General features: G+C 43.6%; 1 protein-coding gene across 2 annotated transcripts in view; it reads left to right on the forward strand.

The window, feature by feature from the left end:
• LOC139421078 (retinoic acid receptor, alpha b) overlaps positions 1-27,584 on the forward strand; it is a 98,118-nt gene that overhangs the window by 32,412 nt on the left and 38,122 nt on the right. The window contains exon 1 of one of the 2 annotated variants that reach the window (XM_071171602.1): positions 14,949-15,933. The exons of the other annotated variant lie outside the window; for it this stretch is intronic. Within the exon in view, the coding sequence (XP_071027703.1) occupies positions 15,756-15,933 (178 nt within the window). The 5' untranslated portion in view covers positions 14,949-15,755. Of the gene's footprint in view, positions 1-14,948; positions 15,934-27,584 lie in introns of those variants that run through there. 2 annotated transcript variants of the gene reach the window in all.

Here is a 27,584-nt window from a genome sequence, read left to right on the forward strand (position 1 = left end):
ATTGTTAGTAATAAAAAAACAAATTATATCGTATTTTACATTTGTGTGCCTGCTCAATGTGTCAGTGTTTTGTTGTGTACTTTATTTTAGAGACCCCAGGAAGACAAGCTACTGATTCTGCAAAGTTAATGGGGATCCAAATAAACATTTTCTTGATGTGTGGACCTCCAACCATCTTTGTGGTACCATTTGAAAGTTTGAATTTCAATTGTATTCCCATTTTAGTCAATTTATCAGCCTAACCATGACACCCACCCAATATTCAAAAACATTTTGTGTCTCAACCGATAGAGGGCACAACACAAAATAGGATCTAAGCTACAACATACATTATGTGAAAATTAAGAAAAAAAGATGGGAGTCTACAAGTTTGTTTTACAACTGGCGTTAAAGATTGTACAATTGTTTGACAGCCCTGTTTTTAAGCTTTAAAACAATATCAATTTCAACAATTTCTCTTTTCAATGATGAAGACATGGATGTCTCATGTTATGGTGGGCAAAATGGGTCAGCTTTGAGCACCTTTCTCTTGAATGTTTTTGCATTCAGGTCCAAAAGGTCACTTTTTGAGCACTTCTGCAATGGGCAAATATGTATGGAAGGTTTCGGTTCAAATCAAAAAGTGGTGCTGTCAAAAAAGGATTGAGGCCAAATGTAATCACCCAAATACAACTTTCAGAAGAAAGAAAAATAAGAAAAAACATTTAAACAACTTGGGCCACATGACGCAAACCAAGGATCTTCTCGGTCAGAGATTTTCCTCTTTTCATTTTCTCTTAGTATCCGTGGGCCGTGACCTTGGCTTCCATCTGGGTGGGAAAGGCATGTTTTGATGTGGAGGCCAGGATGAAAATAAATAAATAATGAGCCTCAACTGAGCTAAGAAACCAAGCTGTTTTCCTTCCAAAGAGAGCCTGTTTGTAAAGCATTTCTCTCTCGCTCTTTTTCCTTGTAAGAATGACTTTTCAAGCACTTTACAGTTGCTGAGGTTCAACCTTTTAACTGGTTATTTTAACATCAGCTAATTACTTCTGTACATTCGGCTCTTTCTCTCCATTTTAAAAGAGATGGCCAGGGCTATTCTACCTTGGAAAGGTGTTTCTCCTAAGTACAATAGGAGCAAGGTCATTCAATCTCTCGTATCGCGAAAAAAAACCTGTACTTCAGCTAATATTTTCATCCTTCTTACTTTCACACAACACCCTCACCCCAGTGGCCCCCCCAGTAAACAAGTCGAGCATGAAAGTGTGTCAAAACAAAGATGAACAAACACGTACAGACGTTAAGATTACAAGAGCTCTGGCCTCTTCCACACGTCCTCTGGCCCATTACGGGGATAACGAGACAGGCTTTCACAGGCTCAAACCTCCCAACGTAGTGTGTGTGTGTGTTTGTGTGTGTTTCTTTGTTCCTCCATTCATGCGTGTGTGCATGTACATGAGTGTGCATACGTGTGCACTACCCTTCCCAGAACAAGCAGTGTGTACTCCAGTGTTCACACACAGTCGCTGCCTGGCTCCTCCAGATGTGCAGAGGCTAACAGTAGCTAATCCACGCCATATGCTAACAGCTAACTCAAGCCATCACCATTACCCTTGGCCTAGCTACAGAGTACACAGACGGAGATGTCATGTCACCACTTTCTCTCAGGTAAAAGCTCTTGTTTTCCATCGGAGGTGTTTGGACAAGGGAAGTTGGGGGATTTGCTCGTAAAAAAAAATGTATTTCATGCAACGCAACCACCATATGGTCACGGATTTAGCAATGTACACACACACCCAATCCATACACGTACATGGAAATATACTGATCTATGTTGCAGCTGTCTTTCCCATAAAGTTATGTAGCTTGTAACATGTCACACCCCCCCCCCCCCCTCTCTTCTTTCACCATTGCCCTCGGCCACATGTACACAGACCGAGCAATGAGCAGGGGGATACCGGAGGTGTGAGGTAAGCGATTGAGCAACATGTCAAACCCACTCTTCTGTCAGATAGAGGCTCTTAATGCATCTCAAATGGCTCCCTATTCCCTATAGAGTACACTAATGTTAACTAGTGGCCTATCCCTAAGTAAAGAATAGCATGCCATTTTGGACTAGGGCTGGTTGGTATACCGTATTTTATGATATACCGGTATTGATGCACGGACCAGTTAGGGTTTTTACTTTACCTTCTATAACGGTATTTGAATGTTTGGTTTGTTAAAAGTGATATGCCATGTGTAACGTCCATTTTTGATAGTTTACTCCGCCACTTGAGTCCTCTCTCTCTCTGTCTCTCTCTCTCTCTCCATGCCGCTTTCCACACAGACCTAGCCCCGCCCCCTGTCACTCAAGGAGTGTGTTTGTTGTTCCTCGACCAAGACGCACTTGCTTTCAGTCTGCATGGTCAATGCAGCACATGCAACAGTGTTGATGATAACGATGCTGTTTTCCCTTTGCTTCTCAGATCGAGTGAAAAAAGCAGTTTTCCCACACGACACACGACTCTCCTTCCCCACCCGTCAATTTTAAAAAAGACCCGACGGTGCTCATTGCCTGCATGAATTATGCAGAAACGGGCAGTGTTTAGGTCATGTAATTGATTCTGTTGGAAAGGGGAGAAATTCTGCTTTACAATGGTATTGACATTACAGTTGATCTGGAAGTATTACGTTTTTGGGGCGCTAAAATAAGGGCAATTGTACGGACCAAGGCGATGTACGAGTTTACGTGAGTTTACGTTAGCTAATAAATGTACTGAGTCAGACCAAAGGTCTGTACAACCTGATAATACCAGTGATGGTGTAGACCTAAATCAGCATGTTGTTTGTGCAACAGTATCTAATAAATCAAAAATAAATATGTGAAGCATGAATATGTTAGCTACATGAAGTTGCTACGAGAAAACATTTAATGTAGCCAAAGATTATAGGATCCCCTAGGAAACAGTTTGGTTCCTACCCCGTCACAACTCCTCCCAGGCATTTTCATTCGTTGTCATGTCAAACAACACTGTGTTCAAAGTGGCCACTATTATATTCTAACTATAGAATTAGAATAATCAATGATTACAACATTTCACCCAAGTGTTTTGCTCTAAACCGCAAGTCAAATCGCAGTTGCAACATTTGGTTAAAAATAAGGCCTAGATTGATATCTGATATTGTGCAGACCCTTACGTGGCAGTGTGGAAATGACCTCAAATGAGCACAAGAAATTGAGATATTGCTGAAAATTTATTTTTGGTTTAATTGAACAGTATAAAACAGTCAGAATAGAAAAAGAACCATTAAATTCACTTGGAATGTATGTGTTGCCACTGTAGCGTCACACACTACTCATAAAGTATTATTATTAAAAAACAAAATGCTGTCATACCGCTATTTTTTTTATTAAAATACCATCTTGATATTTTGGCCTTATCGCCCAGCCCTACATCGTACATAACCATGATAAGCAGTTAAAGCCCATTACTGCTGTCTGCAGGGACAGGGAGAGAAACACACACATGCATGTACATAGGGACAAGATCCATTGTCCCCTCTTCTCTCAGCTAGTTGATGTTCTGAAGTGTATTGTATTAATGGAAGTGACAGAAATATAACAAGTCGACTCCTCCGACCGTCTTGTGTGAGAAACACGATACTGGGCAGCCTCTTCCTGTGGCTATGAATCTATGAGTGTGTGTGTGTGTGTGTGTGTGTGTGTGTGTGTGTGTGTGTGTGTGTGTGTGTGTGTGTGTGTGGCAGCAGAGAGCTAGATAGCCCATCATCCATTTGTGGAGGAGAAGGTAATTACTGTAACGCTAATGACTCCTTCCATTTTGTTTTCTGTCACCTCTGAGCCAACTGATCTCATAAAGGAAGTAACGTAATTTTGTTTCCACCTTTATTTAACCAGGTAGGCCAGTTTAGAACAAGTTCTCATTTTCAACAGCGACCTGGCCAAGATAAAGCGAAGCAGTGCGACAAAAACAACAACACATGTGATAAACAAGCGTACAGTCAATAACACAATAGAAAAATCTATATACAGCGTGTGCAAATGAGGTAAGGCAATAAATAGGCCATGGTGGCGAAGTAATTACAATATAGCAATTAAACACTGGAATGGTAGAATGTGTAGAAGATGAATGTGCAGGTAGAGATACTGGGGTGCAAAGGAGCAAGATAAATAAATACAGTATGGCGATGAGGTAGATTGGATGGGCTAATTTACAGATGAGCTATGTACAGGTGCAGTGATGTGTGAGCTGCTCTGACAGCTGGTGCTTAAAGCTAGTGAGGAGTCTCCAGCTTTAGGGATTTTTGCAGTTCGTTCCAGTCATTGGCAGCAAAGAACTGGAAGGAGAGGCGGCCAAAGGAAGAATTGGCTTTGGGGACGACCAGTGAGATATGCCTGCTGGAGCACGTGCTATAGGTGGGTGATGCTATGGTGACCAGTGAGCTGAGATAAGGCGGGGCTTTACCTAGCAGAGACTTGTAGATGACCTGGAGCCAGTGGGTTTGGCAACGAGTATGAAGCGAGGGACAGCCAACGAGAGCGTACACGTCGCAGTGGTGGGTAGTATATGTGGCTTTGGTGACAAAACGGATGGCACTGTGATAGACTGCATCCAATTTGTTGAGTAGAGTGTTGGAGGCTATTTTGGAAATGACATCGCCGAAGTCGAGGATCGGTAGGATGGTCAGTTTTATGAGGGTATGTTTGGCAGCATGAGTGAAGGATGCCTTGTTGCAAAATAGGAAGCTGGTTCTAAATTTAATTTTGGATTGGAGATGTTTAATATGAGTCTAGAAGGAGAGTTTACAGTCTAACCAGAAGTTAGGTATTTGTAGTTGTCAGGACCGTCCAGAGTAGTGATGCTGGACGGGCGGGCAGGTGCGGGCAGCGATCGGTTGAATAGCATGCTTTTAATTTTACTTTAATTTAAGAGCAGTTGGAGGCCACGGAAGGAGAGTTGTAATGGCATTGAAGACGTCTGCACAGTACTGTATTTTATCGATGGAGGTTATGATATCGTTTAGTACCTTGAGCGTGGCTGAGGTGCACCCGTGACCAGCTCGGAAACCGGATTGCACAGTGGAAAAGGTACGGTGTGATCCGAAATGGTCAGTGATCTGTTTGTTAACTTGGCTTTCGAAGACTTTAGATAGGCAGGCCAGGATGGATATAGGTCTGTAACAGTTTGGGTCTAGAGTGTCACCCCCTTTTGAAGAGGGCGAGGACCACGGCAGCTTTCCAAACTTTAGGATTCTCGAATGATACGAAAGAGAGATTGTACAGACTAGTAATAGGGGTTGCAACAATGGTGGCGGATAATTTTCGAAAGAAAGGGTCCAGATTGTCTTGCCCAGCTGATGTTTTTGTGCTGGTCGAGGGCAGTCAGGTCTGGAGTGAACCAAGGGCTATATCTGTTCTTAGTTCTACATTTTTTGGAAGGGGCATGCTTATTTAAGATGTTGAGGAAATTACTTTTAAAGAACAACCAGGCATCCTCTACTGGCGGAATGAGGTCAATATCCTTCCAGGATACCCGGGCCAGGTCGATTAGCAAGTCCTGCTCGCAGAAGTGATGACGGCGGGTGTGAGATTCACAATGATACTTCGGCGGTAGCCATGTTGTTGTGTTGCTACCATGCTGTGTTGTCATGTGTTGCTGCCATGCTATGTTGTTGTCTTAGGTCTCTCTTTAGGTGGTGTTGTCTTTCTTGTCCTATATTTTTATTAAATTGTTTTTAGTTTTTATCCCAGCTCCCGCCCCCACAGGAGGCCTTTTGCCTTTTGGTAGGCCATCATTTTAAATAAGAATTTGTTCTTAGCTGACTTTCCTAGTTAAATAAATAAAAAATAAAAAACAATGAGGCCAATGTCTCTGGTAATCCTCACTTAAAAAGGAGGGGTGTGGTCTGCTATGTCTATGTTGAAGTGGGGAAGGGGAGGGGGGTCAGGGATGAGGGGGTTATAAATAGTTTAGTGCTTTGAAGCTACCGTCAGGTTTTCCCACGCATTTCCTCCCATCACATCATAAACCTCTTCAATCCCCCCAAAATCCCCCCCACTCTATCTCCCTTCCTAAATCTCAGCTCCCCCATCCTCCCTGCACCACTTGGGCTCCAAAGACTAATGCTAATTGCTCTTATCAAGGACACCATGTAATCTACTCTCATTATCTCAAGTTCATCAGCCCGCAATTCATTTGAGGGTTGTAAATTAGCTTAGAAGTAAATATCTTCAATATCTGCTCGATTTATCAGCACACTACAATTATGTCTTTGTAGGCGAAGATAAGGTGTAGTGCCCTAAACATGTCACATCAATATACAACTGCATTTCCCATGTACAAAAACTTCTCCTTAAAGCTGGAATCCATAGTGGTGAAACTGCCATGTCCGTTTGCAATATCACATAGACGTTACTTCAAACAACGAACACTGTTTTTTTTGTTCCTCGGACAGCATTGCACAACCGATAGCACAGCAGAGTATGTACTACGCTGACATTTTTTACCATGATGCGGGATGCTCATTTCCTCAAAACAATAACAAATGAGCCCGGGGCGGCCAGCGGTGCTGTTTCACCTATCGCGGATCTCATTTTTAACCAAAGCCAATTTGAGGGTTGACCTTTTATAAGGTGGTTGATAATGAGTAAGTGTTCCAATTGTCTTCATCATCAGGTCCAATGTGTTGGCATGTAACACTGTTTCCCCTACAATGCCCAGAAAGAGCCTGGACGGTCAGTCGCTCTCGTAAATCCTCTACTACCTTCAAGCAGGCTGCCAACTCATTGCCTTTTCAGAATTTAAAGGCTTGATTGACCTGTGCTCGGCTGTCTATCACTCAAAGTGGGCATCGGTTCAGAGGTTTTAGCGCTTAAGAGGGAGAAGAATTCCTGCCTTGTCTACACCCAGGAAAAGCCATCTTCCTTCACAGCCTTCCCTCACAGGTTCCAGAAAGTGATTAATGGCGTTTTAATGTTTTAAAAGTGTCAGTGCGTTTCTCAAAGTCGGATCCAGCCAGGACGTATTCAGCAAGATGAGAAATTAGCAAGAAAAATGGCCTCAGTTCCATGACTTTCTCTGTAGAACTCCATGAGGCATTGGGGTGTCCGGGGCTTGTATTCCAGTAGGAGTGCTAATCTAGGATCAGTTCCCCCCTGTCCGTGTAATCTTATTCATTAAGATCTAAAAGGCCAAACTGATCTATATGAGCACTCTTACTCGGAGACTCTTTGTGAATAGAGGCCCTGGCTTCATCGAGTTCTTGGTGTGTTGTTTCTTGCCAATTGACACACAGTCCATGAAGGGTTATCAAATTAAATCGGTCACATACGTGTTTAGCAGATGTTATTGCGGGTGTAGAGAAATGCTTGTGCTTCTAGTTCCAACAGTGCAGCAATATCTAACAAGTAATATCTAACAATTTCACTGGGCAAGTCAGTTAAGAACAAATTCCTATTTTCAATGACGGCCTAGGAACAGTGGGTTAACTGCCTGTTCAGGGGCAGAACGACAAATTTGTACCTTGTCAGATCGGGGATTTGAACTTGCAACCTTTCAGTTACTAGTCCAACACTCTAACCACTAGGCTACCCTGCCGCCCCAAACATATACCCAATAGCCGCCATGTTGGCGTCAACATAAACAAGAAATGACATGATAAATATTCCCTTACCTTTGATCTTCATCAGAAAGCACTCCCAGGAATCGCAGGTCCAGAATAAATGTTTGTTTTGTTCGATAATGTCCGTTATTTATGTCCTAATACTTCCTTTTGTTAGCGCGTTTGGTATACATATCCAAACGCTCATTCTGGTCAGCGTTACATCGGACAAAAACTTCAAAAAGTTATATTACAGGTCGAAGAAACTTATCAAGGTAACCTGCTTAAATGAACACCTGTAGCACGCACATCTGTAATTATGAAGGGCTTTGAAAGGCTGGTCATGACACATATCAACACCATCTCATCCCAGACGCCCTAGACCCACTTCAATTCACATACTGCCCCAACAGATCCACAGATAATGCAATGTCAGTTGCACTTCACACGGCCCTTTCCCACCTGGACAAGAGGGGAAATAACTGAGAGTGCTGTTTATAGACAACAGCTCAGTGTTCAACACCATTGTCCCTTCCAAGCTCATCATCAAGCTAGGGACCCTGGGACTAAACACCTCCCTCTGCAACTGGATCCTGGACTTCCTGACGGGCTGGCCCCAGGTGGTGAGGGGAGGCAACAACACCACCTCCACGCTGACGCTCAAGGTGTGTTCTTAGTCCCCTCCTGTACTCCCTGTTCACCCACGACTGGGGTGAACCGCGCACGACTCCTGATCACCGATGGAGATGAGACAGAGTACAGGGAGGAGGTCAGAAACTTAGCAGTCTGGTGTCAGGACAACAACCTCTCCCTCAACATCAGTAAGACCAATGAGCTGATTGTGGACTATAGGAGAAAGAGGGAAGAGCACACCCCCATCCACATCGACAGGGCTGTTGTGGAGCGTGTCGAGAGCTCCAAGTTCCTTGGCGTCTACATCACTAAGGACTTAACATGGTCCACACACATCCGCACAGTCGTGAAGAGGGAACGGCAGTACCTCTTCCCCCTCAGGAGCCTGAAAATATTTGGCATGGGCCCTTTGATCCTCAAAAGTTTCTACAGCTGCACCATCGAGAGCATCTTGACTGGCTGCATCACCTCTTGGTATGGAAAAGGCAACACCCTTGACCGCAAAGCACTACAGACAGTGGTGCGGACAGCCTAGTAAATCACTGGGGCCGAGCTCCCTGCCATCCAGGACCTCTATATCAGGCAGTATCAGAGGAAGGCCTAAAAAATTGCCAAAGACTCCATCCACCCAAGTCATAGACCGTATGTCCGGCAAACAGTACCAGAGCATCGGCTCTCAGACCAACAACCTCAGGGACAGCTTCTAACTAACCCCAAACCATAAGACTGCTAAATAGTCAATTAATGGAAGCCAAACTATCTGCACTGACCCTATGCACACTCACTAAACTACAGTTGAAGTCAGAAGTTTACATACACCTTAGCCAAATACATTTATACTCAGTTTTTCACAAAATCTGACATTTAATACTGGTAAAATTCCCTGTCTTAGGTCAGTTAGGAACACCACTTTCTTTTAAGAATGTGAAATGTCAGAATAATAGTAGAGAGAATTATTTATTTCAGCTTTTATTTATTTCATCCCATCCCAGTGGGTCAGAAGTTTACATACACTCAATTAGTATTTGGTAGCATTGCCTTTAAATTGTTTAACTTGGGCCAAACGTTTCGGGTAGCCTTCCACAAGCTTCCTACAATACGTTGGGTGAATTTTGACCCATTCCTCCTGACAGAGCTGGTGTAGCTGAGTCAGGTTTGTAGGTCTCCTTGCACGCACACGCTTTTACAGTTCTGCCACACACATTTTCTATGGGATTGAGGTCAGGGCTTTATGATGGCCACTCCAATATCTTGACTTTGTTGTTCTTAAGCCATTGTCCATTTGGAAGACCTATTTGCGACTTTAGCTTTAACTGATGTCTTGAGATGTTGCTTCAATATATCCAGATAATTTTCCTGACTCATGATGCCATCTATTTTGTGCACCAGTCCCTCCTGCAGCAAAGCACCCCCACAACATGACCCTGCCACCCCCGTGACGCGGCTCCCCCTTTTTCCTCCAAACATAATGATGGTCATTATGGCTAAACAGTTCTATTTTTGTTGTTCTGGGATTGATTTGCACTTGTCGCACCAAAATACGTTCATCTCATCTGAACGTGGTACCTTCAGGCGTTTGGAAATTGCTCCCAAGGATGAACCAGACTTGTGGAGGTCTCCAATTTTTTTCTGAGGTCATGTCTGATTTCTTTTCCTTTTCCCATGATGTCAAGCAAAGAGGCACTGAGTTTGAAGCTAGGCCTTGAAATACATCCACAGGTACACCTCCAATTGACTCAAATGATGTCAATTAGCCTATCAGAGCTTCTAAAGCTATGACATAATTTTCTGGAATTTCCCAAGTTGTTTAAAGGCACAGTCAACTTAGTGTATGCAAACGTCTGACCCACTGGAATTGTGATACAATTATAAGTGAAATAATCTGCCTGTTAACAATTGTTGAAAAATGACTTGTCATGCACAAAGTATAGTTTGTTAACAAGAACTTTGTGGAGTGGTTGAAAAACAAGTTTTAATGACTCCAACCTAAGTGTATGTAAACTTACGATTTCAACTGTATAAATATACACACTATATACACACTCACTCACTCACACACACTACACACTACGTACACTGCAGAAAACACACACACAGATAACGCATACCAACACAATACAAACAATCATATACACTACCAGTCAAAAGTTTTTTAAATCACCTACTCATTCAAGGGTTTTTCTTTATTTTACTATTTTCTACAATGTAGAATAATAGTGAAGACATCAAAACTATGAAAAAACACATGGAATCATGTAGTCAACAAAAAAGTGTAAAATAGAGTGAAGAAAAAAAAGCCAACAAGTGCTCAGCATAGGTGGGCATTCCAGGTGCATTCCAGGTGAAGCTGGTTGAGAGATTGCCAAAAGTGTGCAAAGCTGTCATCAAGGCAAAGGGTGGCCATTTGAAGAGTTGTTTAGCACTTTTTTGGTTACTACATGATTCTATATGTGTTATTTCATAGTTTTGACGTCTTCACTATTATTCTACAATTTAGAAAATAGTAAAAAATAAAATCCCTTGAAAGAGTAGGTGTTCTAAAAGTTTTGACCGGTAGTGTACATTACACACACACACACACACAATTTTACACTCATCCTTTGCTGTGGCTACGCTGTTCTTTATTTTAGTCTTATCTATCCTGATGCCTAGTCACTTTACCCTGCCTTCATGTACATATCTACCTCAAACAACTTGTACCTCTTCACATTGATCTGGTACTGGTACTACCTTTATATAGCTCCATTTAACAGTAAAGCAAGCATTTCACAGTAAAGTCTACACCAGTTGTATTCGGTGCATGTGACAAATAATGATTTGAATCAGTCAAAGGTCAGACAGATTGTGTGAACATGTGATTGTTTGGGTCAAGAAGGGAAGGCCTACAATATATGAGTGCACTTAGCAGTGCCTCAGAAACAAAGGCTGTTGTTCCACTTCCCTGAATTGCTTGTTGTGGAAAACGTGTTTCTATACTTAATCATCAACTGACCTCAAACGAAAATATGTTGTGAAATGGTAATAGGCAAACTGGGCTAAAGCCAAAGGCAATGATGTAAGCGTAAGTAATAGAAAATTGCTTTGTATTGTACATTTACAATGAAGTCAATTTTCATTACGCAGCTTGCCAGGCGCTGCTCGCTCGCTTACATACCTATCAGAAAATTCTAATATCCTATATAGGGCCCGTGTCTGTGGCTAGTACTCCTGCCACCACTCTCAATGGATTTAATGCCTCCTATCGATTAACGAATGTGTATTTATTTGATGTGTGGTCTTTTATCCCGAGCAGCTAATATTTTAAACAGACGAAAATCAATACCAGAGCACTTTCACTTCAAGGAAAAAAAATGGGATCAGCCAAGGCATGAAAGAAGAGGTTGATACGTTGTTCTACTCACGGATGGGGCCATCTTTCACTCACTGAAAGCAACCTTGGTTTAGCTCGTTGACTGATGCACAGTGGCGCCACGACTTGACTCTTCATTGCCTAGTTATGTGCACACTGCTCTACCCCCTGGCAAGTGTGTGTGCAACCTCGGCCCAGGGAAGTGAAGCCAAGGAAGGTGTAGGGGGGGGCAGCAAAGTGAGAAGGTGAGCATGTGGTGGGCCAGCACGAGGTGAGGCGTTTGCCTGGTTTGTTGGGTTTACAGAGAGTTTGTGTGTGTGTGTGTGTGTGTGTGTGTGTGTGTGTGTGTGTGTGTGTGTGTGTTTGTGGGCAGTCAATGGGCGTATTTACGGTACATGGACAGGGATGGATGGAAAGGTGGAACAATATTGACAAGCGTCTTGTTTTGTCTCAGAACAACAGCCGCCACACTTGTTTTCAGTAATTACATTATTCTGCATTCAGGCTTAACCCTACCGATTTTTCACTCATTTTTTAAAACTGTTCAAGCCTTTTTTTGTCTTTGAATAGAATACAACTTTATTAAAGCTGCAATATGTACATTTTTGGTTGACCTGACCAAATTCACGTAGAAATGTAAGTTATAGCTCTGTAATTCTCATTGAAGCAAGTCTAAGAAGCGGTAGATCTGTTCTGTGTGCGATTTCTATGCTTCCTGTTCTAAGTTTTTTTTTGTTTTTGCGTCTTTTTCTGTCCGTTTTTTACACTAGCTTCAAACAAAACTGAACAAAAATAGAAACTCAACACGCAACAATTTCAATGATTTTACAGGCCTACAGTTCATATAAGGATATCAATCAATTGAAATAAATAGATTTGGCCCTAATCTATGGATTTCACATGACTGGGCATGTAGATATTGATATTTTGGCCACAGATGCCTTAAAAAAAATTGTAGGGGCGTGGATCAGAAAACCAGACAGTATCTGGTGTGACCACCACTTGCCTCATGCAGCGTGACACATCTCCTTCGCATAGAGTTGATTGTGGCTTGTGGAATGTTGACCCACTCCTCTTCAATGGCTGTGCGAAGTTTCTGGATTTTGACGGGAAGTGGAACACGCTGTCGTACACGTCAGTCCAGAGCATCTCTAACATGCTCAATGGGTGACATTTCTGGTGAGTATGCTGGCCATGGAAGAACTGGGACATTTTCAGCTTCCATTAATTGTATACAGATCCTTGCGACATGGGGCCGTGCATTACCATGCTGAAATATGAGGTGATGGCGGCGGATGAATGGCACAACAATGGGATTCAGGATCTCCTCACGGTATCTCTGTGCAATTGTATTCGTTGTCCATAGCTTATGCCTGTCCATACCTTAACTCCACCTCCACCATGGGGTATTCTGTTCACAACATTGACATCAGCAAACAACTCTTCCACACAACGCCATACACGTGGTCTGCGGTTGTGAGGCCAATTGAACGTACTGTCAAATTCTCTAAAATGACGTTGGAGGTGGCTTATGGTAGAGAAATTAACATTTTTCTGGCGGATATTACTGCAGCCAGCATGCCAATTGCACACTCCCTGAAAACTTGAGGCATCTGTGGTGTTGCATGACAAAACTTCGCATTTTAGTGGCCTTTTATTTTCAGTGCACCTGTGTAATGATCACGATGTTTAATCAGCTTCTTGATATGCCATGCCTGTCAGGTGAATGGATTATCTTGGCAAATGAGAAATGTTCTCTAACAGGGCTGTAAACAAATGTGTGCACAAAATTGGAGAGAAATACATTTGAGTGTATGTGTCACTGTTGGCGTAAGAACGGGACCAAGGCGCAACGGATGTTGAGTTCCACATATTTATTTCAAAAGTGAAACTTAAAACAATAACTCAATAACCGAACAACGAAATGTGACTACATGGTGCACAAACACAAAATAATATCCCACAAACACAGGTGGGAAAAATAGCTACTTAAATATGATCCCCAATTAGAGACAACGATTACCAGCTGCCTCTAATTGGAATCATACAAAACACCAACATAGAAATTATAAACTAGAATACCCCCTAGTCACGCCATGACCTACTACACCATAGAGAAACAAGTGCTCTCTATGGTAAGGGCGTGACAGTATGAATAATTTCTGGGATCTTTTATTTCAGCTCATGAAACATGGGACCAACACTTTACATGTTGTGTTTATATTTTTGCTCAGTGTACAATATTTTTGGTTATGGAAAAACTTTGAAAGGGCCATTGGCCAACTTCAGTCATTGTAACAAAACGACAGCCCAGTTGCTGTCAAGTTCCACTAGTCATAGATTAATTAGGGCTGTAATGTTGTAATTATCATGTTCCACTTCAAATCTCATGCAGAATAGATACTCTACCTCTGATGGTACATCAAAACCCTGCCTCTATGAGAAGGTTACAATTGGCCAGAGCCCATGAGGAAGAGCAGAGAGGGAGATAGACGGAAGGATAAACTAAGATAGCAGGCATAACATGCTGACCACATCGCCCGCGTCGCAAAATAAATGTACACATACATGTTATTCAATCATTGCACCCACACTGCTCGGGCGTTGCCAGGCGCTAAAATAGAAGTTGCTTCTATTTGTGGCACAGAATACGCTGCAAGTCCTGCCTCTCCCATCTCCTCATTGGCTTTTAGAAGCATTTGCCCACTTGCCATCTCCTCATTGGTTATACCCACGTGCCATCTCATTGGTTATACCCACGTGGGTGATTGAAAGATAAAAAGAGGTCAGTGTTGGTAATACACCTTATGAAATTAGTTGCCAATCGCCTTATAAAGTCCAAAAACGAAAAAGCCTAGAAGGAGGAGAGATAACTAGAAATAATTTGGTTGAGCGTTTTATGTGTGGATTAATTGTTGGAGTAGAGGACCTTGTGTATTTCAGGTAAAATAGCATCTCAATGTGTATATCCCAGAACAAATTAGCTAGCAACAGCAAACTAGCTATCTAAATAGGATAAATTAGCTAGCAACTGCAGCTATCCAAATTGCCGTGAATGTTTTAATGCTTTTCGACCTGTCCCCAATTTAGTATAATTGGTTCAGAGTTTGTTTTGATTTGGAGTGGGGGAACAAAATCACTTTGTGCACGATGCCGCATGCGTCCGGTTTGGGCATGGTGTAAAAGAAACGCCTGAGCCGTTTTACGGGCTTCGCCTCTTCCGCTCTCCTTTTCCCCTAAACACGATGCTTCCGGTTGTAGACACCCAGCTGAGGGTTTAGGAAGGATAAGGGAGGCTGGATAGGTGGAGCTAATGCGCAGCTGCTGATACTCGTCAAAAAATTGCAGGGCAGGATTTGGAAACTGAATGAACTGTGTGCAGAGGTCTCTTCACAAGACATGGACGCCGGTCCTCAAGTATCCTTATGTAACGTGGGGAGCCCGAAAACAACAGGATGCTTAAAAGATTCTCGAGATTTTTTCGGCAAATCTTTAACCTATTGTGTTTGAGATTAAATATTATAACGCTTGCCGTCGTCTATCGAAGACGTGATCCTGGACATATGATCCGTTCTGGTGTTTTATAGGAGCGAGTTTGAATTAAAATACCTATTTCCACTTGATTCGGCGACATACTGTATATCTTAATACGAGATTGGGTGGACACGTCACTGACGCTGGGAGCGTGCCGGACAATACATTCTCATAGGCGACTTTTCTATATGACTTGCATTCTACACATGCTTGCATTGGAGTGAAAAGTCAGATCGACGGGCGGGATAGCGTGGTCCACTTTAAACCCTGTGTCGCCCGAGTTGGTCAACAGTTTTGGAAACACCATTCAAAAACACTGGACGGAATAATTGTTTTAACGTTTTTTTGTCTGGCAATTTTTCCTAATCACAACAGTTTGTTTGCTCCTGCTTGTGCCCTCTGAATTAAGCCACAATATAGGTCGGTTGCGTCACTTCATCTGACAAATTGGAGAACAAGAAGTTGTAATATTGTTGTAATATTGTCACAACTCTGTTTGGGAGGAAACCTTCCAATGTGTTCTATCCCCGCGATATGTGATGACATCCTTCGTTGCGCTCGGTGTTTTTGAAACCCTCTCTTGTCTTCTTTATTCTAACGGGAGGAGATCAAAGGACATTATCTTTCTATTTCGGGCTGTAGTTAGTTTTGCATGATGTACGACAGTGAGGATGTGGTGGGATTCACCCCTAGTCCGAACCCGTTTTTAACCATGGATTACTACCACCAGAACCGAGGATGTCTAATCCCCGATAAGAGCCTCGTACCTGCGGGACACCGTCCCTTCAGTTCGTCCATCAGAAATCAACACTGGAATGGATCGAACCACTGTATGTTGATTTCCACTTTACTTGTTCTCGACTAACCAGTAATTGATTGTCGAAAGTAACACGCATGTACCAAGGCGCACATATAATGTCATCCGTAGATATTACGCGCATGCCATGAAGTGTGCTGTTGATTGTTGGGCGATATGAGCAAAGCACGACCCCTCGTTGTTTTACTGTTTCGGGTCTTCCTTAGGCTTCATGAAGCCTGTCTCAAGTTATTGAATCTAGGCCAAACTAACTTTTGTCGACAGTGCATCGTCAGTTAAATGTATTTATTTGAACTTGTATTCTTGGCCAACTCGTCACATTATATTGCCCTACAACAATCTTCGTTAAAACATGCAACATCGTAATAACATTGTGGCAATCCATTCTAACCGCCGTATTACGTTGTTTCAAACTGCTTGCAAAAACTAAAACAATGCCAGGCTTGAGGCGCCTTGTGACTCGTTAATATGTGGCCATGTCTGTGTTGCCATACTAGTGTTTATATATACAACAACATGCTATATATAGCCTCGGCCTACTTTCTCACATGGGAGAAAAATGTAGACCTAACTATCATGTAACATTGCCAAAGAACAAGTACATATTTTATTAATGATCAGTATGACCGAATAGATATACAATGCTTCTTTGCTTCCAGATTTTTTTTGACAGCCTTCAGTGGCATTTAATGTTTAATGTCCAAAGACCACACTGGGTAGGATAGTAAGGTAATGTATTGGTAACTTGCTGACTCATTAGTCTTTTTATTTTTTATCGTAGCCAACAAGTGAATGTCTGTGATTTGTGAGGAGGAACTAGGTTTATATTTAGAACATGTCTGCTCCAAATTCACAAGAAGTGTGATGATGACACGATGTTGACCTTAGTCACGCTTCAATGCTTAGAGGTCACCTATCACACGTTGGTGTCACACATCATTTTGTTCAGTTAGAAACGGTTGATAATGTTTTACCCTTGATGCACTACTTTTCCAACCTAACATTCAATTAGATCGATTGTCATTCAAAACAATGGTTAGGCTACCAATGGTAAATGTGGAATGAGTCGTGCTTGACTGAATCACCCATGTAACCCCTAACCTTGGGGTCCATTCTTGACAAATCCCTGCTATGTGCTCAAAGTGCAAGTGTGACGTTTTGATGGTCATAGTCTGCCTGGAAACTTGGTCTCAGTGATTGTTCGGACATGTCAACATTGCTAAGCTTGTGTAAGCCTGTTGGAGGGATCATTCGTTCACTGGCTCAGCTCCCCTTTCTCATGGAGATGAGTACAATTGACCAAAGTATTTATGCCCCTCTGAAGGGGGCGAAGAGGTCAGGAAGACGAGGAGGGCCACATCTAAAGGAGGTTAGGATTTAGCCCTACGCCCAAAGATAATATGGTGGCACCCACAGTGAAGTGTATATATATATATATATATATATATATATATATATATATATTCTACAATCTGGGAAAGAGCCTTTTCAATGACAACACTTGGGTATTTTTGATTTAAACTCTTGAGATATTTTCTATAGCATGCTCATCCCTACACTTTCAGGTCTATTTTGATGTTGATAGTTGCTTGTTGTTGTCATGGAGAATTTATGTTGACCACAGCTTTCTCAGTTTCAGCTGAGTCGGTCAGACAGTCAGAGCCGCTCTTTGAAGGTCTCCCATAGCAATATCCTGATGAGAGAACAACACTGCTGAGATCCCAACAGGGTGTTGCGTTGAGTCACAAACCAGGGTTCTGTTCAGTAGAGACAACATTTTGGAACTGAATGGAACAGGGAAGATCTTGCCTACCTGAACTTTTCCAACAACTAGAGGACTGATTTTCATTGCAACACGTTCTGCTATACGTTAGGGCTGGGCGATATGGCCTAAAAATCATATCTCTATTCTTTTCAAACTTATGGGCGATTCATGATATAGATCTCGATTCTAAACCCTCCCTCCCCAAATCAGCTTGTGCAATACACTGCATTTTACAGTCAGCAATAATCTAATGAATTCAGGCCTTGTGAAATTGGAAACCATAGGAACCACTAGGAATTAAATTAAATTATTTTATCAAAATAGTTTAATATGCTCTTTGCAATAATCGCTGATCTGGCTTTCAAGTCTTTAAAAAAAAGACAAAACCCCCTTTAAAAAAATAATTGTTTTATTACAAGAACCACTAATAGTGACCAACTTCTTATAGCAGGCAAGTGTATCAACTTGGATCTATTTGCTTGCTAACAAGGTAGCTGTTATGAGAATGAGAACAAGTAGCCAAATCCTTTATATAATGACATTTTATGCTTATTGCACAATTATCAAACACATACTAGACAGCTAGTATAAGTGTTTGGTGAAAAATGCTGCTGGGGGTATGTGATACCGCAATGCCACATGTGGCAAACTGAGCATATGTTTTCCAGAAGCAATGTTCATTGATACTCTCCTTTTAGTAGTGTCTGCTCTGCGCACAATTTGAGTAGTTGAGACTTAAAACGGGCATCTTTAGAAAAGGTAACTTCTCCCCTATTACTATAAAATGATGTTTTAATGTGTTTCGGTGTCCATGTGAGTGACGATTCCGGTGGACCAAACCTCAAATGCAAATAGTGAGTTGAATCCGCTTGTCAGACAGGAAGAAGTGATCTTTTCATCTTTGTTGTTGTGAGTGGCAGGGGGAGGAACTTGGCGTGTGTAAAGTGGAAGGTGCACAGTCTACAAGCCATTGCACACAGCACAGAAGGAGCGAAGGAGACGAGGCCAAAAAGACATGAGAGCAAGCAGACATAAACACTCATAAGAATGAAAAAATGAAGAAAAAATCAAATAGATTTTTGCAATATAGGCATTTGGAACAACGCACAAAAACATAAATTAGAATTAATCAAATTAATTTGATATGTTTCCCAGCCCTGCTATATGTGTGTCCTTCTGAACAAGACCCAGGGATAGCAGCCTCCCAGTCTTATAGTAGCAATATGTGACTTTTTGGGCGACCTGACCAAATTCAGGTTATAGATCTATCAAGCGCTAGATCTGTTCTATGTGCGCTATTTCTTCCCATTCTTAATTTTTGTGACTTTTATTTTGGTTTTGTACACCAGCTTCAAACAGCTTAAACTACAATATTGTTGGTCATGGAAATTGAATTTCACAGCAGTTTTAGATTGTACACTTATTCTCTACACTATCTTATTTTGTCAAATAAACTGAAATGAGTAACTATTAGTTATAGGTACCAGGAAACCGTGGAGCAATTTCTGTATAGTACAACTTTAAAAACAGCTCAGAAATCCAGACAAACTTTGATGTGGAAACAAGCCCAGTGCAAAGCTGCCTTGCCTCTCGCTCGCTCTCTCTCTCGCTGTCTCTCTCTCTCCCTCGCTCTGTGTGAAGGCTGAGGGTGACTGTGTTGTTTTGTGCGCACAGCAACACTCAACAAATATGCAGCAGCACCACCGTACTACGTTGAACTATAACCCCTGCTTTTTCCAGACTTTTTGAAAGGAAGAGAAGCCACCATTCGAGTCATGAATGTTTCCCGGGGCGCCCTGCCGCCGACCCATTTCATGCCAAAACAAACTTGTGGCAATCGCAACTCACAAAGAGGTAGACAGCCATTCAGTCCCGACAGTGAAGTGCCATTTAGTTCAGCCCTCCTTGGGATAATCCCCCAGAGCACTCAAGTCAGAAAGCACGGTTATTTTGAGCTTTTGTCTCCCCTCCCCAAGTCGTTCTCACGTCAGTGTAGGTCACTTTGGCGTAGAATGGAAGTCGTTGGGTCGCCTGACCCCTCAGTGTCTTTATTTAAAACATCTATTTCGGTAGTGATATAAAAGCAAGCCTTAATTAACTATGATTCTTGTATTGGGTGATATTCTTAGCCGTAGCATTGAATAGGACAGGAAATAAGCCACCAAGTCTGTCTGTTTAATCACCATGTTCTCATTGAGGTAGTGACTGACAATAGTGCTTGGATAGCCTTGATGTCTGAGCAAGCGCCGACACTTTCACTGGCTTGAAATAATCCTTGTAGGAGTGTGTGAGCAACGCCTAGTAAAAGGCGGGTACTCAACTCGAGCACCCTGCCTCGCTGCTGGCAAAGTCCCCACACCTCATCAGGGCAGCGAGAGGCACCATCCCGCGCAACGGAACTCGGGGCACATCAATCACAGGTTGTTTGAAATGTCCTCCATCATGTTGACTGCTGCTGCGGCCCGGAGGAGAGTCTTGCAGGCAGGGGAGGAGACTGGAGCTGGGAATGAGATGGAGCCTGGATTATAACCACAGACCTCGACTTTGATAGCCCGGTCGCAGGTCTGTTTGTGCTTTTGTGTACACCATTGGGAGTTGGGAGCAGAAACAGACAGGCACCAGGTTAGGACTTCAATACTCATTATTACACTGTTGTTATCCACTCTGTTGGCCAAATTAAATTAGTTTGTTCCAGGATTACACTTTTCAATCCATCGTCTCAATTGCTGGACGGTCTGCCTTTATGTCCATGTCTTCACCATATTGGAGGACCAGACACCTCGATTAAAATATCTAGTTTGTTATGAGTGCATTTTATATTTAACATTTACGATGTATTAGTGAGCATGATGACAAATACAGCCTCGTCCGGTTTGGTGGCATGTCACTCATCCTTAAGTCCTGGCATCCAAAGAAAAAAAAACTGCCACCTTGAATTTCCTTCCCCTGCTGCCTCTGGTCTAATGGCTCTCTGGTGTGGTGTGTGTTTGGCATGGAGTGTGTGTGGAGCTACTGGGAGCCCGACGGCCGTCACGGCCCTCTTTTGTAGCGCCTCAGAATGGAAGTCCTTACTAAGGAAGACCATGTGGCGTTTTAATTGTTTCCCATGGACAGAGTTGCTCCGCGCCGGCAGGGAACGATCACCCGGGATGGAGGAAGTGGAGAAAAGGCTGGATAAGAGGGAAAGATATAGGGGGGGGGGGAGAGAGAGAAAATGAAGTGTGGTAAGTGAAAGAGAGAGACTTTAAGAGAGGAAGCAAGAGAGCGCTGGACACAGTGGGAGGAAGGGAGGAAGTAAGAAGAAAAGGAAGGGGTTGTAAAAGAATGTTCCGGCCTACTGGGGCTTTTCGGGGTTTGCAGTTTGCGCTCCAGACAGCGTGGCGAGACCGCTGTCAAATGCAGATCTTGCGGGCAGGCGGGCGGCCTCTCTTGGCCCTGGCAACAGCCCAACATGGCTGGCAGCGTCTGCTCGGTGTTCCTGTGGTTTGGCCGACCAGTAGTAGTAGGCTGGCTCTGTGTTGAATGGATGTGAGGGATAAATGGTCTGGCAGCAGACACTCGTGGAGACGACGAAAGTGGTTGCGGCTGCACTCTCCTCTTGGCCACAGTGTGTAAATAAAGCCCGGCGTGTAGCCCCCCCCCCCCCCCCCCACGTCTTTGCCATGCGGTGTGTGCCGTCTTAGATGGGGAGCGGCGCTTTCTTTAGGGACTGCCAGCTGGTATGGGCTGTGGTTTTTAAGCGAGGGCCTACTCTACTGTTGCAGCTCTGTGTTTTCGGGGCCTCCCGTCTTACCATGAGTAATAGCCCGTTGAGAAGGGAAATGTGTAGAGCGAGGACCCGATTTCAGAAGTGGCTACTCCAACTTCCACGGACAGTGTCCAAAACAAAGGCGATACTGTTGTCTAAAGAGCCGAGCGCACAATCTTCTTGTGTCGCATGTGTTAGAAGCGGAATGCTGAACGCCCATACGCTGCACTTTCGAGGACTATGAAATGTTCTCGTATAAAATGCATTTGGGAAATGGGATTGATTTCCGTCTCGTTCACTTCCCTCTTGTGCTCATATTATTTTTTTTGCACCTACACACATTTCAGCATAAACCAGTGCGGCTGTTGCCTGTAGTCCATGGCTTCTGGTTGGGGTATAATCCCATCTTTACTACGATGCAACACTATTTACCACACAACTCTCAACAGAGCACAGTCGCACTCCCGTACCTGCAGGCTAACCATTAGCCTAGCTCCTCTGTAATCAGGGAAGGCTGACAAGACACTCGCACTCACTTCATACACCTCACCCGCACTGAGACCGAGAGAGAGGGGACCAGAGGGCAGGTTTTTCTTCTAACCCAGAGGCCAGGCCCTGTGCCAGTATGCTCCGCAACCACGCCTGCTTCGTTGAACCTCTTTTAAAAAGAGAAAAACAAAACGAATTACCACAAACTCACATTTAAACTCCCGCTGAACAGGCGGTTCCTTAGAGCTAGTGCTGAGTCGACTTACTAGCAGACGCTGTTGCACAACTTAATGATTTAATGGCCTGACCAGCCCTGTTGTTGTGGTGCCTGGTAGATTAGAAAGTGTTTCCTGGTACTGGATATGGTGTGGAGTGTTTGTTATAGAGTGGAGATTGGGAATTGTTCTGTGTCTGTTTAGTGAAGGCAGTTAGGGAGTGTTTGGTCTGGGGCTTGGTTGGGCTGGCTGGCTCATGGTTCTGTTAGTCCTCAGCTGTGTGGTCTAGACAGTGTTCAAATGGAACAACCGGGTCCTCAACTTGAAATGAAATATTGCAACATGTTATTTGTGATATTCTTTAACAAGTGTTTCTCTGTTGTTTGAGTCGAGTTTTGGTTGTAGTCTACATGCAAAAGTATACCTACATTTGTAAAACAACATTTGGAAGACTTGTGTAGGTGTAATTCCTCATTTTTATTTAGTCCATATGTTTTCTATTACAGGGTTCGTACGGTCATGAAATGTCAGGCTTGGAAAAGTTTGGGAAAATGAAAAAAAAAATCCCAAAAGTCTATTTGAATAGTTTATAGTGTATTCGCCATTAGTCAGCACTTCTACATGAAATAATTTTCTCTGGTTGTGCGCCAGCTCACGTTTTTTTTATTCGATCACTTCTGATCATGTAAATATTTTATCAATCAAATAAAAATGTATAAATCAAATGCCATTTTATTTGTCACATGCGCCGAATACAACAACCTTACAGTGAAATGCTGACTTACAAGCCCTTTAACCAACAATGCAGTTTTAAGAAAAATAAGTACTTAAAAAAACAAATAAGTGACAGCAGTAAAATAACAATAGCTAGGCTATAGACCGGGTTACTGGTACAGAGTCAATGGGCGCACCGGTTAGTCGAGGTAACTGAGGTAATATAAACAGGTAGGTAGAGTTAAAGTGACTGCATAGATGGCGATCCGGTACCGCTTGCCGTGCGGTAGCAGAGAGAACAGTCTATGACTAGGGTGGCTGTCGTCTTTGACAATTTCTAGGACCTTCCCCTGACACCGCCTGGTATAGAGGTCCTGGATGGCAGCCAGGATCAGAATGACACTCGTGTATCTGTGTTTGTGCGTGTCACCTGCATGGTGCGAGACGAATGGGCCACTGGTCAAGGAGAGACGGCTGGTCGGACATTGCAGCAGCACGTAGGCCTAACCTCAAAAATATGATAGAGAACCGATGAACTAGGTAGGTAGCCAATTCAAAACACATCTTGTACCCTCTAGTTAATTGTTTAGCTATTATTAGCCTTTGTTAATGTTTTCGGGCATGTCCCCCAAAAAAAACGTCCCACCGACCTTCACAAACTGGCTCTGTGTTTGAGCAGGGCTGTATCAAAAGCCTGCACGCCCAGTAGCTCTGCCGACTGGGGGTTGACCACATGCGCTTTATACAGTTGCCTAACAGGGATTCTACTTTGTGGGAGGTTGAGTGTCTTGCTGAGTGACATGAGATGGTACATGGGATCAGAGAGCAGCCTCCCAGTGTTGATACCACACAACGCTTGCTTTTTTTCTACGTGCAATTGTCGGTCATGGAAATTTGGTTGACAGTCACGGAGAAGTCATGAAATTCCATTTCTCAACATGTGTATGAACCCTGGTATTAGCATTGGTTCACTCTAAGTTAGTGTTTGGGTTGCAACGAGCTTAGTTTGTGGTGGAATGTAGGTCTATAGCCTTTGGCCTAGAATAAGCCCTAAAGTGTCTGATGTCTGTTTTGGTCTGAGGGTTTGTTTTTCCTCTCAATAATCCACTCCTCTCTGTCCTCTCTCCTTTTCTTGATCGGGACTTTACTCAGAAGTGGAAGAGCTAAAGGGGAGCTGGAGCGAGATGGATGTCTATTTGTGCTGTGCTAAGGCGGATTTGAAGGGCGCTGTGCCCAAGCACACTGACAGTTTCTGGGCTAAGGATAAACCCGCCTAAGCCACTCTCAGCCTGTGGGCTACGGCTGCTCGCGTACCCCTAAACCACTGACTCTCATTGTGTCTTTCTCACTTCTGTGTGGATCGCACTGAGCTCGGGAGGAAGGAAGGATATGGTGTGAGCGATTGGATAGAATGAAGTGAGAGCACAGAAGGGTGACGCAACAGTCTTATACGAAATTCATTGTCCCAAAAAAATGTAGACTATAGCTAGTCTATAACAAAAAAAGTATCGCCGATGACAAATGTATAGGGTGCAGTAAATGTAGGTGCAGCCAAGATGGTGCATTTAGCCAGCTATCAATCCATATGATATTCCTTCCCTCCTATGGAATTCCCCTGGCTGCGGTGTGGCTTCCCTCAACACCACCACCAACGCTAAGCGCTAACTAATTGGATTTGGACATGAGGCTTGAATTCCGCACAGGCATAACTTGCGTAGTTTGCGCAGCACTTAGAAAGAGCAGACCAGACGGTTGGGGGGGGGGGGGGGGGGGGGGGGCGTCTTCTCCTCTGTTACACTCCGCTAAAACACCAAGGAAAAGAGGGCAAGAAAGAGAAACTGAAGAGCACTTGTAAAATGCGGGCCGTAAAAATAGGGGAGGGAGGAGAGAGCCTGCCGGCCAAAACCTGCACTGACAAGGAGGCCCAGAGGGGAACGAAGGGGGGTGGTGTCTGCTCAGAGGGGCAGAGGGCATCAGGAGTGAGCAAAGGGGGGGTGGAAGGGAAGGGGGCTTGGTTGTAATGTCAAGCAGAAATCCCAGCGCGGGTCAAAGGCAGCCTGTAACCACTGCTTATCACCTCGACTAACCTGTACCCTCCCGCATGTTGACTCGGTACCGGTACTCCCTGTATATAGCCTCGCTATTGTTATTTACTGTTAGTTTTTTTGTCTTTTTTTTTACTTTAGTTTATTTAGTAAATATTTCCTTAACTCTATTTCTTGAACTGCATTGTTGCATAAGGGCTCGTAAGTAAGCATTTCACGATAAAGTCTAGACCGGTTTTACTCAGCGCATGTGATCAATAGTTTGATTTGATGTAGTCAGGTCACTAAACTTCGGGTTCAGTCTCTAGTGTTCGAGTCCAAGCTAAAAGCTACCATTTAAAAATCTAAATTATGTTACTTTGTTGCACATTTTAAGGAATAACTACATAACAGCTCTAAAACGTTTGCTGCTGTAGTTAGTATGTTAAATTATGCAACAAACAGAACATTTCTGACAAAGTCACTACTGGCCGAGTCCAAATCTGAGTCACAAGTCAAGTTCGAGTCCTGGACTGGAGTACGACAACACCGCTGGTTATCCACCCACATCCATCCACAAGCACGCGTACACACACCAAACTCCATTCCAAACTTACTAACACACGTACCCACACACACTCAATCCCAAACACACGTACACACACTCTGTGCCAACCCTATCCCATGAAAGCACCCATCGCCCTCACACCTGCCAGTTCATTAATTATGCAGATGAGCTCCGTAAGGTGTTTCAAATTAGTGCATTAGCCTAATGAGCCGACAACCTCCATCGAGTTACCACAACGACCGCTCGACCCGGGGAGTCGTTTGAACACCACCATCTGAACCGATGCGGTCACGGACAGGAGGCTGTGTGGCTCAATTGGTAAGAGCAGAGCGCTACCAACGCCAAAGTCATGGTTTTCAGTTCACACCGGGATCCCTTGAACACACTAAATTGTCGCTACGAACAGTAGCCTGAAGACCTCTGGTTTGAGTATCAGAGCGCAGCAGGAGGAAAGAGAATACACATATGTTGGAGTGTTCCTGTTCCTGCTGTTGTGTTGACTCATCTGTCATGGTCATTCTGTACGGTATCGAGATGTCTCTCTCCCTGGCCCTTGTAGGTAAGAGGAGATGGTGTAAACATGTAGCCTACTGTTATTGACCAGGGGGATGTTACAGTGCCTTCGGGAAAGTATTCAGACCTCTTGACTTCTCCCACATTTTGTTGCGTTACAGCCTTATTCTAAAATTGATGGGGGGAAAAAAAGAACAATCCTCAGCAATCTACACACAGAACCCCATAATGACAATGCGAAAACAGCTTTTTTTTTTTACATTTTGTCAAATGTACACAGGTATTCAGGCCCTTTGCTATGAGACTCAGAATGTAGCTCAGGTGCATCCTGTTTCCAATGGTCATCCTTGAGATGTTTCGACACCTTGATTAGAGTCCACCTGTGGTAAATTCAATTGATTGGAGATGATTTGGAAAGGCACACACCTGTCTATATAAGGTCCCACAGTTGGCAGTGCACGTCAGAGCAAAAACCAAGCCATGAGGTCGAAGGAATTGTCCGTAGTGCTCCGAGACAGGATTGTGTCGGGGCACAGATCTGAAGGGATTGAAGGTCCCCAAGAACACAGTGGCCTCCATTCTTAAATGGAAGAATTTTGGAACCACCAAGATTCTTTCTAGAGCTGGCCGCCCGGCCAAACTGAGCAATCGGGGGAGAAGGGCCTTGGTCAGAGACGTGAACAATAACCCGATGGTCACTCTGACAGGGCTCTAGAGTACCTCTGTGGAGATGGGAGAACCTTCCAGAAGGCCAACCATCTCTGCAGCACTCCACCAATCAGGCCTTTATGGTAGAGTGGCCAGACTGAAGCCACTCCTCAGTTAAAGGCTCATGACAGCCCACTTGGAGATTGTCAAAAGGCAACTGAAGACTCTGACCATGAGAAACAAGATTCTCTGGTCGGATGAAACCAAGATTGAACTCTTTGGCCTGAATGCAAAGCGTCACTTCTGAAGGAAACCTGGCACCATCCCTAACGGTGAAGCATGGTGGTGGGAGCATCATGCTGCTCGGATGTTTTACAGTGGCAGGAACTGGGAGACTAGTCAGGATCGAGGCAAAGATGAATGGAGCAATGTACAGAATGATTCTTGATGAAAACCTGCTCCAGAGTGCTCAGAACCTCAGACTGGGGCGAAGGTTCACATTCCAACAGGACAACGACCCTAAGCACACAGCCAAGACGACGCAGGAGTGGCTTCGGGACAAGTCTCTGAATGTCCTTGAGTGGTCCAGCCAGAGGCCGGATTTGAAACCAATAGCTGAGCAGACAATAGCTGAGCAGCAACGCTTTCCATCCAACCTGACAGAGCTTGAGAGGATCAGCAGAAAATCCCCAAATACAGGTGTGCCAAGCTTGTAGCGTCGTACCCAAGAAGACTCGAGGCTCTAATCGCTGCCAAAGGCGCTTCAACAAAGTACTGAGTAGAGGGTCTGAATAATTATGCAAATGTCATATTTCAGTTTATTTTTTATAAATGAGCAAAAATGTCTACTAACCTGGTTTGCTTTGTCATTATGGGGTATTGTGTGTAGATTGATGAGGGCGGGGGGGGGGAAATATAATGTGACAAAATGTGGAAAAAGTCCAGGCGTCTGAATACTTTCCCGAAGGCACTAAGTCAGT

Source organism: Oncorhynchus clarkii, chromosome 12 (assembly GCF_045791955.1).
Source record: "Oncorhynchus clarkii lewisi isolate Uvic-CL-2024 chromosome 12, UVic_Ocla_1.0, whole genome shotgun sequence".
NCBI lineage: Eukaryota > Metazoa > Chordata > Actinopteri > Salmoniformes > Salmonidae > Oncorhynchus > Oncorhynchus clarkii.